This window comes from Hirundo rustica, chromosome 6 (assembly GCF_015227805.2).
Source record: "Hirundo rustica isolate bHirRus1 chromosome 6, bHirRus1.pri.v3, whole genome shotgun sequence".
NCBI lineage: Eukaryota > Metazoa > Chordata > Aves > Passeriformes > Hirundinidae > Hirundo > Hirundo rustica.
This window is the reverse complement of record NC_053455.1, coordinates 17729381-17746497: the sequence shown is the minus strand read 5'-3', so window position 1 is coordinate 17746497 and position 17117 is coordinate 17729381. Positions and strand designations below refer to the sequence as shown.

At 35.0% G+C, this 17117-nt stretch overlaps 1 protein-coding gene across 7 annotated transcripts in view; it reads right to left on the bottom strand.

Moving 5' to 3' along the window:
- EML5 (EMAP like 5) overlaps positions 1–17117 on the bottom strand; it is a 103878-nt gene that overhangs the window by 48303 nt on the left and 38458 nt on the right. For all 7 annotated transcript variants that reach the window (XM_040067684.2, XM_058421031.1, XM_040067685.2 and 4 more), the window contains 9 exons: positions 15766–15978; positions 14686–14853; positions 13270–13376; positions 12746–12864; positions 7037–7223; positions 5165–5270; positions 3785–3878; positions 2601–2701; positions 456–658 (listed from right to left, as the gene is read on the bottom strand). In XM_040067684.2, the coding sequence (XP_039923618.1) occupies positions 456–658; positions 2601–2701; positions 3785–3878; positions 5165–5270; positions 7037–7223; positions 12746–12864; positions 13270–13376; positions 14686–14853; positions 15766–15978 (1298 nt within the window). The remainder of the gene's footprint in view (positions 1–455; positions 659–2600; positions 2702–3784; positions 3879–5164; positions 5271–7036; positions 7224–12745; positions 12865–13269; positions 13377–14685; positions 14854–15765; positions 15979–17117) is intronic.

Here is a 17117-nt window from a genome sequence, read left to right as displayed (position 1 = left end):
GGAACAGTCATCCATATTTAAGCATATGCTTAAAGGCTTTCCTGGGCTAAAAAGAAGCCAAGAATCTGGAGAAAGTAATTAGTGAGCTACAGATTGAATTTGCCTATGGGTAGACAGCAATTACAGCACAAAATAGTACAAGTATGGTCTTATTCCTCTCTCACGAGCTCACATATTTAATTGAACTTACTGATGCTTAAATCAATTACTGTTATTTATTTATTAAGAGGTTATGAAAATTACTGAACAAGATGTCACTGACCACAAGGGTTTGACAAACAGCATGATACATAACAAGAATAAGAGACTGCATAAAACACTATTTTGAATCTGGACCACACAAGGCTTTTTTGTAATGAAAATAGGGACATGGATTCCTGAGTCTGGGAAAGGTTTAGCTTTATCATAGATTTTTTTTGTCCAGACATTAAAAAAGCAATGAGCAGTTTATTTACTTTTTCCAATGCGTGCATGCTGAACACAGGACCATCATGTGCTTTGACAGTTTTTATGAGAAACACATCTCTCCAAATACACACATCCCCCGTGGAGGTTCCAGAGAACGCCATCTCTTCTGTCCAGCCATATACTGCACACATCATTGTGTCAGTTCTTCCCAATGCACCTGTGCAGCCCTTTCTCCCAATTAGTCCTCCTCCTGGTTCAGAGCAAAAACAAGTCATTAGACATTTGCTTGGGACTCTAGAACAAGAACTATATAACCATACCCAGAGCAACAAGTCCTTTTCCTCATGCTCCCCCCAAAATATAAGAAGAGATCTCACAAAATGAATTTTATTATTTGTCAACCTTCGTTACAATAAAAAACCAAAACCAACCAACTAACCAACAAACCAAACCAAAACCAACCAAACAAAACCCAAAAGACCCATCCCTACCTTTAACTTCCTACTTGAACCTGGATATATGTACATTGAATACTTACATATAGCCACATAGACATATATAGATAAAATGTATTTGTAAACTTGCATCTAAACAAAAAAATTAACATCTACCACACACAGTTCATAGAAACTACTAATGAATTGCCTGGAAAGAAAAAAAAAAGTTTAGATCTTCACATCCCACTCTTTTCATGACGTTCAGTGAGAGGATTTTCAACTTTACTTTAGAGGTTTACTTATAGTAGCCTAAGGATAATAGAAGTGTTATAGATATATAAATTTTATAGGTTGTTTTTATATCTAAAATCATCTGGCAGCCATAGCACACAGCAACTTCTGGCTAGAAAGACAGATTTATATCATCACAATGATATAAAACAAAACAGGGAAACTTCATGTGGTATAAAACAGAAGTCCCTCAGGATCTGACACTTCGTACTGTTCCTGTACTGAGAAGTCAGGTCTTGGAAGCCCTCTACCCTCACTAGGCAGTGATGAACTAGTCCAGAGCATGTGCTTTGTGTCGTGTCTCAACCAAGTGCACCTGCCGTAGTGTGGATTTCAGAAAGCTGGCATTAGTTCAGGTGCACTGATCTCCGCTGCTCACACTGACTCTGCTGAGCGTGTTTCCTGTGCGGGGCACAGCCTCGCCAGTGTGCCACTGAAGGTCCACACAGACGGGCTGCACCACTAGAAGAATCTGATTCTTCTGACGGAGCAGTGCCAGAGAGTTGCATTTTAAACAATTTCCTTTCTTTATTCAAAATCACCGTCTCCAAGCTTTTATCATAGGTAAGATCTCTTTCTAAAGAACTTATAGTAGCTCTTTTAGTAAATATCCTGAGAAGCTTTGTTCTTTCTATTGATAGCAAGCTCAATTGAGAGAATTAATAATTTACATAGACTTCAACACCTTGCTCTCAGGCAATCTTGATTAATTTCTGCTGGAGCCAAAACTGAGAAAAACAGGGTAATTTTTTCATCACAGAGTTTTCTCTGCACAAGTAATCTTTATCAGGACTCATGTGAGTTAATGTACATAAATTCTGCATGAATAATTAGAACATTCTTAGCAGATAAGCTAGCCTTCTGTAGCACATATACCCTTATATATGATTTGAGGTGTGAAACACTGACGTTCACACAAGTATCAGGGAATGGGTTTTTCACTGTTCAGAATTTCTCAAGCAGGAATAATCTTGGTTTTTAATTTTCAAGATCAACAGAGGCATCTAGACAAAGAGCTCTCAGCTGGCAGATGCGTCCTCTTCAAGTACTTTGTCTGAATTTTGTATGTGAATTTTTTATATCCTTAATATTGTTTATACTTGTGCCTTTTTACAGCATATGCGCTGTAAAGGTTCTTCTTCCAAAAACTGTTCTATGATTTTTGAGCAGCACTGTAAAATTTTCAAATATGCTATATTATTATTATATATAAAAACAGACAGTAGAAAAATGCAGAGTCTTTTCTACTTATGTAGCTCTAGCTCCATGGCAGATTGATCTCAAAAAGAATTCCCACTACTGCCATAATGCCAATTAAGATTATTACTGCTAGGGCAACACTAACTAAGAGATACTCACAGAAAACATCTGTCTTTCATGCATGAAAGATACAGTAAGAGATGCAATGCTGACAATTATACTGTCAGTTACAGAAAATGTTCTAATTTTGAAAAGCGTTCTTACCTGCTCTCCGCCAGAATTTCATGTGTTTAATTCCAACTGTAATCAATTTATCAGGCATGTAAGGATTAACCTTAACAACAAAAATCTTATCTTTGCTTCCCCTGAAATGCAAAGCAAAATAATTTAAATAAAAGTATAACTCTTAATATTTTTAAATAGGTTTGGGAGGAGTTTTTTCTTTTATTTTTATGTATAGCTGCTCTATCTTGCTAACATTTACTTTCAAATCATTACTAATAATTTATAATGAAGAAGCAGAAAGCTAAAGAAGCAACATACTGAGTCCTCTTATATTTTCACTACCCTTCGGTTTCCAAGGTAAGTGAATAATTATGCTACTTCAGAGAGGCACTAGGAGGCATTTCCTTTGCAAAAGAAAATATATTTGTATTAAGTTTGGGTATATGGCATTTAGATCTTTGGCAGCTCATAATGACACTTAAAGGGGTAAAGTCACAAATTTTATTTTAAATTCACTTATTTTGAAAACAAACTGCCATTGTCATTCACCATTTAGCTGATTTTTCTGTGTTTGTTAGAACAAAATTTATGCTCCAATTGCATCTTTGATGGAAATTACTAAAAACATTTAAACCTCTTGTGTTTTGAATTTCTTACTCTGCTTCTATAAAACTAATGCTTTGTTTCAGTCCTACAGTTTGAAAAACAGCTTTCAACTTTACTATCTATGCAAAGTAATGCTTACAGGTTGTTTTTCTTTACTTAAAATGCAGAAGAACACCCAGCCCCCAATTTTTGCTCCTTGCTCAAAAGTGGCAATTATTTTTTTATTTTCTGTCCTTTCAGACCACTAGATGAACCAGTGGCTGAAACCATGAAACAACTTCTTTCTAAACCTTTCTGTCCAAAACTTTTCTTTCCAAACCTATAAGAGGGCAAAAAGAAGTGCAGAGAGCTTTAAAGAAAATATTTCAGAACACAGCAATGTCCACTAAGACATCTTTCTTCACAAGTTGAGCAGGCACTGCAATAGTTCTTGTTGACTATCAGACCTTCCTCTACAGAAAGTTTTTAACGTGTCATAAATGTTATTGCCTGCATCACTGATGCAATAGAAACTGCTAATTTATTAGATAACTCTTATTCTTTAATGAATATATTTTCCTTACTGTCATTTGACAGTAAATCTAGGTACAGATTTTAAAGCATAGATAAATTCCTACCTTACTGCTGAAAGCTTTTCTCCTTTCTTCCAATCCCAGAGCACAATAGTGTGATTGTCATCTATTCCAACAGAAGCCAATCGTTTCCCATCCGCTAGAATAATAAATTTATTATTAAGAGAGTAGATAGATAACTATGTTGCAATAATAAGAAACCATATTGAAAATATTATTACTTCGCAAATACTATAAGAAGGCTGTACAAACAAGTAAATAAGCATATGATGTTTTTAGAGGCATGCTTTTTCATCCGTTTGTTTTTAAACCTGGATGAAGTGTAGGACTTTAAATTATCTTGTCTCCAGTTTGAACTTAGATGCTCTCTGTTTGTATTAAACCCCTTGCTCAGTTAGCTGCTGCTATAATTGCACCAAAACATTCACCACAGGTTGTTCTTGTCAAAATTTTACTTTCACCTTGAAAATCTCTGTTCATTTCTGAGCAGGAAAGCACTGAAGCCATACCATGATATTTGTCAAATGCCCTTAAACTGAGTAGTACTGCAAAGTCTCGGAAAAGTTTTGCCACGTATTCCACATCAACCTTCAATAAACAAGCTGTTTGTTGTCACTCAAAATCAATGCCTTTCTGACATGTATCCATTTTTGGAATTGCCAAATATACATGCTGGAATTTGAGAAATGAGATTCATATCTTGAAAAAGGAGAAACAAAAGTAAGACACATCGAAGACCGCAAACCATTCATCTTTGTGATCACACGTCTTCGCTGTGAGTTCAGAGATCTTATCCAGTAAATCCAAACAATTAAAGAATGAAGAGAAGCTAGTGGAGCAGAGCAAAGTCAATATTGGTACAGGAATTCAACATAGGGGGTGTAAAAATTTCAAGGGATTTAACTGATAGTCTTATGTTGGTTTAAGGTGGAGAGAGAGCCTGTGTTTCTGTCCAGAACAACTCCCTGACTGGACTTCCTGAATAGATCAGTGTGCTACCCACATGGATTTTGGGATTTCATTAAATATATAAATATATATATATATATATATATATATATATATTGCACACATGATCAATTTCCTCAAAAATCTTCTTACAGAGTTTTAAAGCAGACAACATTCCAGACCTGTGTACCTGCCTTGTACAACCAAAAGAAATTCCGAAGTGCTCAGCTTAGCTGTTAAATAGGACAGCAGCTGTTCTTGCATTTCCAGTGTGCAAGACTCCAAAGGAGGTCATTCTAATGAATGTTCATTTTAAGACAACTTCTCTCATTTGACATTGAACAATGGTGAATATTTTTAATACAAAATTTTCAGTGTAAAGGAACCCCCAGTTTCTCAAGAGAACTGATTACCTTGTATTTTCACACAGAAAATGAAAAGTGTAAATAAATAAATAAATAAATAAATACTTATTACCTGAAAAATCAACAGCACAAACACCATACTGGTGATAGCCCTTTAACACAGAGAGTGGCTTTATTGTTTCTGTATCCCAAATGTGTATTGAGGAATCTCGACCAACCTGAAAGCATACATATTCATAGCCATTTTTTTCATGTCTCAGTTATTTTACACAGTTGTTTAAAAAGTATTAAGAATATTTCAAAAATATTTGAAAAAAAATTACAGTGATAGAATTTTCCTGGTACAACTGCTGTCTGGCTAGCAGAATGTTATTCCTTTTGCTACTTCCTAAATACCATTTCCCAGCTGACTTAGGCACATTAATCACAATTAACTGAAGTCCTCCTGTGGGAGGGGAGGGGGGAAAGCCCTTCATTGATTGCACTGTAGCATATTTATTCCATCAATTTTTCATCAATCATTCTCTGTCTAAAAATAAAAGGTTATTTTTATCACTAGTATGTCAGCTTCTCTACATTTAGAAATAAAGGTGACTTCTGCTGCTTTCTGCTGTCATTACAAAGCAGATCCTAATACAGTGACACCTGTGGACTAATTTCCACTAGAATGCACTAATGTAGGTAACAAACCTGGTAAGAAATGGAATATAGTTCATTTTTTCGACTACGTACAAAAGCATTATTAGTCAGCACTTAAAAGATTATTTGTTATTCCAAGGGTTTTGCACCTCAGAGCACAAATAGAAAGGTTGCAAAACCAGAACACAACTCTCTTGTATTTAAGGCTCAGAAAAACTAGGATCTATTTCTGGTTTTGTCACAAACTTCACAAGAGAGATATTTGTAAAACTTTTCAGAACATCCACTATGAGGAAGATCTGAACTAGGGTGGCATGAGGAATTTGTTTACTGCATTACCTAGTTTCTTCATCTAACACTGTATATATAACAGTATGTAATGTGTTTGTAATGTGTATGTATAAAACAGTATATAATGGAGCGTATCTTTCTGCTGATAGCATAAGTCATCATAAATTCAGGGACATTTTTATTCATAGCCTTTACTACTCCAAAATTAAATCAATTCAATTCTTATATTTAGGGCTAATTTCTTGACTGACCTACAAAGTTACGTTAATGGCAACATTTTTTGTAGAAATCAAGACCATAATAAACAAATGTTTATTTCTATTAAAAAATTCAGTCCACATGTTTTCTGATTTATTATACAATAACAAGAGCAACGATGATAAAAATGATACACATAAATAAAGAATCCTGAAACATCAGCTCAAACATTCAAATCCTAGTGTATAAATATTTACCAGAAGGCTTGTTTGTCTGAAAACATGAGTGAAAATAATACCTTAAGTAACTGCCTGGCCAAAGATAAAGTTAACTATTATTAGTATTATAAAATTAACTTGAGCAACATACATTCCTTTGTTGCATGCACAAACAGTATAGTTTTGTATATGTGATAATGAAAAACATAATGCATTAAAATGGAATGCCAGACTGTAACAACAACTGCACTGTTCATACTATGAAATAGTAAATAAATGCAATGCTAATATAGCTAACTTCACAAACAAGATATTAAAAACTATGTTTTATCTGCTCATTTCCTCCACCTGTTATCAAGAAGCTGCAACATAATGCTGAATAAAAAATATTAATCTATTCTTAGATTTAACTGACAGTTAGAAAAACTATGGACTATAAACTCTTACCATAATATATACAAGTGTAAAAAACCACTTCTGTGTCAGTTTTTTACCATGATTCCATCTGCAACAGAAATGCAGTCCTTCACATGAATAAATATGTAGACTGGACGCTCATCCTCCCAAGACCTCCAAGGCCTTTCTAAATTCAGTAGTAACAACTTCAGATTGTTATTGCAGATAAACATGAATCCTACCTGGCCTGTTGCCACATAGTCCTTTAAGGGATGAATAGCAAGGCAAAGAATGTCATCATCATGACCTAGATAAAAGCGCTGTGTGTTCTGCTGCCGGTTGTACACCACGCCCACTGCCGCCACATGGTATACGATTTCACCCGTCTGCGTGTAAAAGAGATTGCTTCGACAGTCGTAACCTCTGTAACTAATGAAACAAAAAAGGGTTGTTCACCAAAATCATAAACATACATACTGAATTATGCTGGATGAATTTTGTGCATGTAAAACTCACATTACTTACCAATTACTGTTTTGTTGTTTTAAAATTGTGAATATACTTTTTCATTCTTAAAGGAACACCAATTTATCAATCTAATTTACTATTCAGACATCAGTACTATAAGCACTAGTTTAAAAGCGGCACTTAATTGTTACTTTCCACAGCGAGTTTAGAAGAGGAAGTAATAGCTAGTAATTTTTTCAGACCACATGGAGAAGTTGAGCATGCAACATGTAGTTAAGTGAAGTAGAAAATGTCCAAAGTAGCTTTAGTTTTGACTACTTCCTACTGCTCAAAAATCAGCAGCAAAACATGATAGTTTTCGGAAAATTGATAACAAAAAACAAATGCCTAAATTTTTTTCAACAGTTTCTTATTTTGAAGGAAAACCCATCTGCTGTCTTAGTGATACAGGAAGTGGCATGAGTAGGCTAATTCCCAACTGAGATCTGTATGCACTGTCTCAGTACGCTCATTTCTTCCTACATGTAACTAAGATCATGAAGTTATATACAACTTTCCATATGTACAGGGCAACCAAATGCACTGGGGAAGTAATGAATCTGTGAGGCAGTTGACCAACTTTAGTTTAATGAACATTCCAAAAACCATGGATCCATGTTCGTAAACACTAGATCTATGCGTTACTGGAAAACAACAGAGCACATACTTGCAGTAGATTTGAATACAATGTATTTCTGTTGGCTCACCTACATTGTACACAATGGTACTTCTGTCATGGTATGTGATTAGAGAAAAATTACTAAGATCACCACACAAAGTTTTTAAACAGACCAGCAGATAATACAGGTCCCTGCTCCCCAGAAGACTATTGTATTTCATGAACTTGCATCTCAAACTTTTGGAAGATCATGAAAATCCTCCCTGCCCAGTTCTCTGACCCATCCAGGTCCCCCCAGATGGAAGCACAGCCATCGGATCTGCCAGCCTCTCTTCCCAGCTTTGTACTGTCTGCCATACTGTGAGGTCCAAAGCTGGGTCTCATTAGATCACAAAAAAAGAGAAGTGAACTTCTTAAACCAGCAAAAATTGTGATAGCACAGAAATAAAGCTTTTAAATAAGGCTCCCTTCAACTCACTGTTTAGGCATTCACAGGCAGATTCTTAACTTCCTATTTGGTCTCAGTCCAGCAACTTTTCAGTGTCTCCTGAGTTACTGTCCCTTCAAAGTCTCTAGCAGAATCTCTCTTCACATTTGATCTGAGGCTCAGCTATGTCTGCTCCCTGCTCCTCTCAAGGTGACCGGCAATTTAGACTCACAATACAAGTGCAGGCTCTTCAGTCCTGCTTTGCTCTCCTTCCACCCACATCCTTCACTAACAACCTTCCACTGCAGCAGCATGTGCAGATGTTTTGAAGCTGATTCCTGCCTAACCCAAAGTGCTGTCTACTTACAGCCTTTTTAGATGTACTGCCACTAGGTTTTAAGGAACAGAATATACAATGACCTACAGTAACTATGAAAAAAGAAAACAAAAATAACCTATCACAGTATGTAACATCACCATTTTAAGTACATGACAACACTAGGTGAGGGGCAGGGCTTATAAAAGGAGGCACGGTGCCAAAGAAGCTACCTGAAAGTATTGTTGCTCAGACATAATTTTCCTGCTCTTCACTCTACACTGTGCTCTGCTAAACATACTGGATTTCCTTTGCAAGCACAGAGTAATTTAAAAAAAAACAAAAAACAAAAAAACAACACAACACCAACATCTATGAAAATATGCATGCTGAAAGAAATACTGGACACTGAGCAATTTCTTGCAAGCTCAGTAGTCACCTATAAAAGTAAAAGGTATGAAGACAGCAAAGGGTTTCAGGTTCTCCTATGCGCAACTCAGAAACTCAGAATTTTCCCAGCTCGTCATGACAATTGCCTATATACCCTAAATTAAACCTAGAGAAACTGAGCACATTAATGCCATGTAGCACAGAACTACTCAAAATATCCAAAATGTATCTAGGATCCAGGAAAATAGTTCTTATTACTCATAACTTCTTGTGATAGAAGCTAATTTTAGTTAATTTCTTCTAGTAATTACAAAAATTAGTACAATCAATTGTTTACAATTAAAATATAAAATATTTTGGCAAAATATCAAGCAGCGTCAACAAAGACTCTTTGTCACCGAATGAAACACATTTGGTGTTTCCCACATGCCAGTTCACTAACTCCTTGACAATACACGTACTTTTCACCAGAGCGAAAGTGATGGGCCTGGGTTAAACAGCAATGAAAAGAAGTGTATTTCAATGTAGAAGATCATTCCCTAAGAATATTCTACACAGTTCCAAAATACTTACATCTCCGTATTATTAAACCAATTTAGAACTGAGATTACTAGCTAATCTCTGAAAAAGCATTAAGAGAAATAATTTATTCACATGCGGAAAACAAACCAAAGAAATTTACATGGAATCTTAATTAGCAACTATAAATTAAACAATAATGAAAGCAAGTTCTGTATTATAGTTACAGTATAATATATATCACGGCACAATAAAAGTAAGACTGCATTCTGCCATAGCTAATTATCCAGGATTGATTCAAGTTAATATGACAGTAACTATCAGAAGTTGTAGCTTTCCTCAGCTACACAAGGAAAAAAAATTGCCATTACCAAAGTCATGAATAGCAGGGGCTTCATTCAATTTGAGATTAACAGGTAAACATAGGTGTTCACATGTTTGCTAGGTACATTAACTCCTACATTTCAATCAACAGTGTTTTAGTCAATACAATCAGCTGAATCTGCAGGGCTGCTGAGCTGGCCATTTCACCTGAGCCAAATCACTGTTTATGCTCCACTGACTACTAACTGGGTCTCCAATGACTGTGATGGAAGCTCAGATATACACATAAAACCATCTCCTTTTTGGCTAATCACTGTGAACTCTCTAACCTGAAGCTGAATCCTACCTACATTTGCAAGTTACACACCTATATCCAACTAACAGGCAACTTCACAAGTAATGTCCTCTCTGGGAAAAGAATCAATGTCCATAGCTTGTCTAATACTGTAAGCGTTTCAAAATTTACATGTTACTCTTCAAAGTATATGGGGGAAGTTTCCACATGTAATCCAACTCTCCCCCAAAAATGTCTAGAAGAACCAAATGTCAAAACTAACGCGATTGAGAACAGTCTTTAATACAAAGGTGGAGACTTATTTTTTTAAAAAAATATACTGCATAGCAGTAGTTTTCTCATGAGGACCCACTCATAGCCTATTCCCTTCAGATACTATTTGTAGGTATTTGTAGGAATCCATGCAAGGTGTTATAAGGTTCTCCTTGAAGAGCATTCCCATGTCATCTTGAAACTGTTACCAAATTTCATTTTCCGCCAAGGTTAGTTCAGTGAATATCCTGAAACTCAAACTAGATTGTGCTTAAATACTTTGAATATTGAAAAATTATTCTATGAATATTCAAAAATATAAAAAATCATTTTTGTGAAATCAACACCATAGCTCTGAGAGAATATGGAGCATGAGTATTACATGTGCATCCTTATTTCCTGCCAGGAAAAAGAAAACATAATAAGCATTGAGTCCAAGAAAAATGCTCTTCTGAATAGTTCATGTTTCTGAACTACCACCCTGCCAAAGACACGGCAGAATTAAAATACAGGAATTGTCAAAAACAGGCCAGATTTTTACACCAGTTTAACAACTTGTTTCTGAACATGACTGCATCACATCTCTTCGAGAAAGACACACTTGAACCTCTCAACAGTTCTTTTCTAACCCATGTTAGTCAGAAGCTGGCTCACATACTCTGAATTTTATTCCCTTCCAAAACAGGAAGTAACCATAGGTTTAAGAGTTCTTACAGACTATCAAGAGATTTTTAAAAGTTTGTCTTTCAAGCAGTTGACAAATTCAAAACACAAGACCAACCAGCTCGAAAACAAAGAAAAAAGAGCTTCTGATTCCCCTAATTAAAAAAAAAGCACCACTTCTTACATTTTCAAGAAACATCCAAGACATTTCCATAGCAGCTAAAGAAAGATGAAGCAAAGCAGACTTCCTGAATCAGAGAATATACCTATTACTCACTTGGATGTGGGTCACTTTAAAGTTAACAGCCTGGACATTGAGAAAAATCTGTTGTTCAGCATGGATTCTTCATTAGTTTTCTTGATGCCCATTGGGTAACAGACAGAACTCAACAGGACATTCTACTTCTGGTCATTCCTGGATATTCTGGTCAAGCTTCACTTCTGTTGTGAAGGAAATAACAATAATACCAAAGATCCAGGGCCCTTGCTTGTGCTATATCTTCCTCAGGATCATTTGGTTTTATTCTTAGACCAAATTTTAAAGACTATATACAGCAGCTACCCACCTTAATGCATTTTCTATACAGATAAAAAAATCTTCAACTGAAAGTTCTGGAGCACCAAAAAGGGAAATAAAAAATCCCAACTCTGTACCAAGCTTCCCAGTTGTCATTATTTCCAAAGCTACTATTCAGACTACATGTCTTCTTCAGACAAAATTGCTGATTTGAATATTAACTATTGCTAGCCAATTAATTTATTAAGCATTCCATGTGGAGTCCTACTAAAATTGTTTAAATGCCATGATAAAGACAGACAATATTAGTAACTTCTCCCTGCCTTTATTTGTATCTGAAAAGAAGCTGTATCCCTGCTAAGAGATATCTTTTGAAAGGAAAACTTGACTTGCAACCTCTTACTTGAATAAAGGCTTCGGTTTTGCTTTATATCAAGATATTTCTGATCATTACCCTAATGCAATAATATCTAGTACCAGTTTGCTTTAAAACATCACATCTTTTTTCAGATAAAAATTCTTCACTTATGAAGAATTATGGGAAACCACTAATCCTAACGATGAAGTTGTAAGATTTCAAGGATGCATCCAGAAGTCACTCTGCTACTCAAATTATTAAAGAGAATAAACTCATTTTTTACAAACTTACAAGACCTATTAAGAATTACATTTAATTCCTAAACTAAGAAAGGAACATGTAAGTTGTTTCAGACTAGGAACAAACAGTTTATACTTTTTTTGTTTTAATAAATCACTGCAAGAAATACCACTTTGTCCAGAACCCAGTCATCTTCACAAAGTTTCTGTGCTAGCTATCAAAATCATACATCAGAGGACTATTGCTTTCCAGATACTGAAAAGTATGGTCACCTGTATTCAAGCAATAAGTACCAGCTAAAGTTTGAGTGCGAATTCACTTCAGAATTCATGTGTAGAACTATTATGCTGGCATCAAAGCTTTCTACTTATTTAGTGTAAATTTATTTCTATAGATATAAATAAAAATAGCAAATCATAAAGCAACAGACATATAAGTCTTTGATCTGATTATTAAATTATAAACACCAGTCTACAAAATCAAACGGTGTGCTTGTATATTTTAAAGAATCCTAGTTTGCATACCCATGAACAAAATGTAGTCTTATACTGTTCCCTGGAGCTCGCTCGCGTCTCTTAGAAGCTGCACTTTTTCTTTTTTCTTTGCATTGCTCTTTAAGTTGAGGTAGATCTTCTTTGTAAACCTTTAAGAAAAAGCATACTTAAAAATTAAAAGATTCATCAGAAAAACATGTTTTTGAGAATTCAGCTCTGTTATCACTCATGAAAATGTTACTCTGACATAACTGAAACAAACCCTCCAATACCTGTAGCTGGTGACTATACAGTGCAACTTGGTTTTAAATTGCATTCTAGGATGACATGTAATAATTTTTCTCTCTGTTAATATTAATCAATATCTTACTTGTAATTATTAATCATTATATTTTAATAACCTTGATCTTTTGAATGCATCAGGTAACAAAAATTCGAAAGGATTTGGTGAGTTCCTGTGTAGTCTCCCCAGTTGTGAGATTTCAACAGCCTTCATAAATGACCAACCTAAATCCTAGGAAGCTTCCAACTGCCATTAAAACTAAAATCTTTACCTGTCGACGATAGGTGATCTGTGTCTCTTGCTCAATTTCAGAGTCCAGCTCTGGAACATCAGACTGATCTGAATCTGATTCATCACTATTAGAATCAACCAGACTCTCTGTCACCAAAAAACCAGAAATAAAACATTAAGCAACCTAAATTACAAGTAAGAACGTTTAAACTAACTGCTTAAAGTTTCTGATATGATAATCAATGCTTAGGTCAACTACAACATAAATTGATAGGAACAATTCTGCTGCCACGTAAGAAATAAGCCATAAATATGATAATTTTGGGTGCTGGAGTGAGTTAGTTTTTATTAACTAAAATTATTTAATCACCTTTAATGTTAGTAGGAAAGGAAAAAAGATAATGAAATAATCAGTATAAAGTAGAAACTAAAACTTGCACAAAATTAACAAAGGGTCCAAGGAGAAACTTATGTCTAAATGAGCCACTGATGCAAGTAGAAGTTCTTCAGGTAGGGAAAAATTACAGATGGGAAGAAAGAGGCAAATTTTTGTCACTGCAGAGAAAAAGGGTAGTTCTATAGAGTCTGACATGTAGGAAAAGCATATTATTGTTTCTTTCTGCATATGTCACTGACAAGTTCACCACTGCATCTGTATTTATTTACCTCTTTGCTGGATCCACACTGATACATGTTCACCTGATCTGAACAATTAGATGGTGAAACTGCCTGTTTTATTTTTACTCTATATTCTCATTTCCCCAAAGGATTCTCTAAATTACTTTAGGAATTTCCAAGGGAGGCACTCAGTTAACTATTTTGATTTTAGGAAACTCATGACAATAATTGTTTAATTAGTCACTAGTGGAAGCATGATCTTCCTTTTTTCCCAAACATTAAACATCTATATTCTGCTTTAAACAACAACAACAGAAAATAACAATCAGCTATAATACTTAAATTATCATCTAAAAACTCCAATATTTTTAAAAAATTAGTATAAAACTGCATTTTTGCAGTGACAGTTGATCATCCAGTTGTCAATTTAGTAAAGGGTGATATATACAGAATTCAGAAATTCGTATCTATGATTTGAAATTTAAAATTTTCCTTCACAAAGGACACACAGCAGTGAAGGTTTTTTCATACCCTTGCTAGCCTGAACACACAGGTGTGATGGTTTGACCACTGGCCAAATGCCAGTGAACAGATTTTTTTCATCTTCACCAAAGATCAATTAATGCCAAAACAGGACAACAGGGTACTGGCAAGTATTAGATGACTCTATCAGGTGCTTCAGGCACCTGCAAAGTTTAAAGAACAACAACTGTTGTAATTGTGCAGAATGATAATTTTGAATATTTATTCCAATACTGGCACCAAAGGATTTTGCTTCTCTTTTAGCCTCCCTGCCTTCCAACCCTTTTGTTGGTGTTTTTTCCAGCTAGTTACTTACCTTGGGGTGCTATATGAAGAGTGTCCTTCAACTTGCGGTCAGGGACAAACTTCCACTGAAAGACAGAATGATCAGCTCCTCCAATGGAAACAACCCACTGGTGATCGTGCGACCATCTGACGTTTGTCACGTGAGCAGAATGACCAAGGTACTTTTTAAACTTTGCTCCTAGAACAAGAATAAAAATCTCTCTCAATATTTGTGAAATAAATGCTTCAGAAGAATCTCAGAAAATCATATTAAGGAACCCATAGAAAAAGGAGTGTTTAATAAAGATATTCTAATTACTGCTGGTATTTTAATCAATAGCAACAACTTTTTGCGGTTTTCACAAGTTTTAATCTGTGTATAAGATATATTTTTAAGTTTAGGTTCCAAAATATAATAATTTAATCAAGTTAAACACAAGAACAGAAGACATACGTTAATGCTGTATGAGGTGTACTAGAGATTTTAAAAACTTCAATGTAATAATTTTATTTTACTTTTTGCAAACTAAGATTTTGACAATTATTATTTTTACTTTGAAAAAAATGCAGTAATTTAAATCTATGAAAACAGTCCTGTATACATGCTTGTAGCACGAGTCCCCAATGTACAACCTCAGTGCTAAGCACTCCTAGCAATTCATCTCCTCCACATTTAGCAGTAGAACTGAGAGTAGTAGTATAGCTACATCCAGTTAACACTTTCATGGCTACATAACTACAACACAATCATTGGATGAGTTACTGAATGAAGTTCCTAACAGCACTGCATTATAAGTAACCTTTTTATACCAGAAAGGCTTCATTGCTTCAGAGCTGGTTGAAGAACTTCATTCTAGAGACCATTCATGTTTAATGCTGGCTACAGCTGCATGGATAGGTCTTAGGATACATCTTCAAGCTTTATGTACCTAAATAAATGTTTTGGGTGTTGTTTTTAAAGACTGATATTCCCCCATTTTTTAAAACTCTTTTTGAAAAAAGTGGTATTAAAAAACATTTCATTTTCCAGTCTTCTAATACATTTTTCTTGAACAGACACACAATAGTCACAATTAAAAATATGCATATAATTGAATTGAAAAGGCACTACCTTTTCTTAGACATGGGTATCGAAAGAGCTTTACTATTCCGTAATCATCAGCTGTAACCATAACTTGACCAATAAAATTCGCATCCACAGAATTTATATCATTTATATCTGAATATTTGGGCCAGATTCCATTAACTTCAAGGCCAGAAACACAGGTCCATGATGCCCACTGAATGCCTTTCAATTCCTCCTTGTTTGTTACTTCTTTTCCACCTAAGCAAAAAATAGTCATTTTTTTAATATTCACTCATGAAATTTTAAAGAATGTAGCATTTTTAAGAATTCTCTAAAAGTCGAATCCAAGTGCAACAGAATTAAAAACTGACTTCTGAAACTGCCCTGATCTAGTATTTCCTATTGTAACCAACAGCATCAGTAAGAAGACTTCTCAAGACTATTTAACAGAAGATCACAGGTTTGGTTCTTTATAGTTTTTATTATTTTTTGGTATCTGCTTGAGGCTGTGTTGTTTTTTAAATGTTTATCAAAAATTCATGTAATCATTCTAAGATAAAGTTCATAAAATTCTGTTGCTGAATGTTTGTAGAAACTTGGATTATTTAGAGCAAGAACAGAAGAACTCATATCTGGCTACTGCAAATTACTAAAACCACCCATTTTGTGCTCAGGTCCTTGTTACGTTATTTCACACCGGCTCCGCTGTAATGAGATTGATCCAATCCCACAAGGTAAGAGCTGAGGAACTGAGTCAGACCAAAAGCCCATTAAATAAGCACTGTGTCTTCTGGAAAGGCCAGAGGCCAAGGGCTGGAGCAGTGTAAGAACAGTGCAAGCAAAGGCAAAAGCTGTGAGTCAGACTGAACACACACCCGCAGAAGATGAGCAGGACAATTCACTTTTAACCCTTCAATGACTACTCCATGTAAACAATTATTAACAATACTGGTTATATCCATAATTAACTCCTGCAGGTCTTGTGCCAGATAACTGTAAGTTCCTTAATTCATAATGGAATTTCAAGTGTTACACAATTTGATCATTATTTTTGAACTATTTGGGAAATTCCTCTAACTCCACTGACATTGATAAACTTTTTTCATAACCAAGATTTTACAATCCCACATTCTAACATATAAAGAAACTCCAGGTTGAAAGCTGGCTATATAATTTCAAATTGCTCCTCCTGTGTCTATTTGTTACCGTCTAATTAAATTCTCACTATCTTTTCTTACACATGTTCTGTTGCATTCAGTGCACAGAATCAAAATTGTGCATAGAATGAATTAGATGCTTCAGCAGAGAGTCATAAAAAGCTCCAATGATCTATGAAAAATGCACAGTGCAAAGAATAAATCTTGTATAAGAATGAAGGGATAATATAAAAAGAGGTG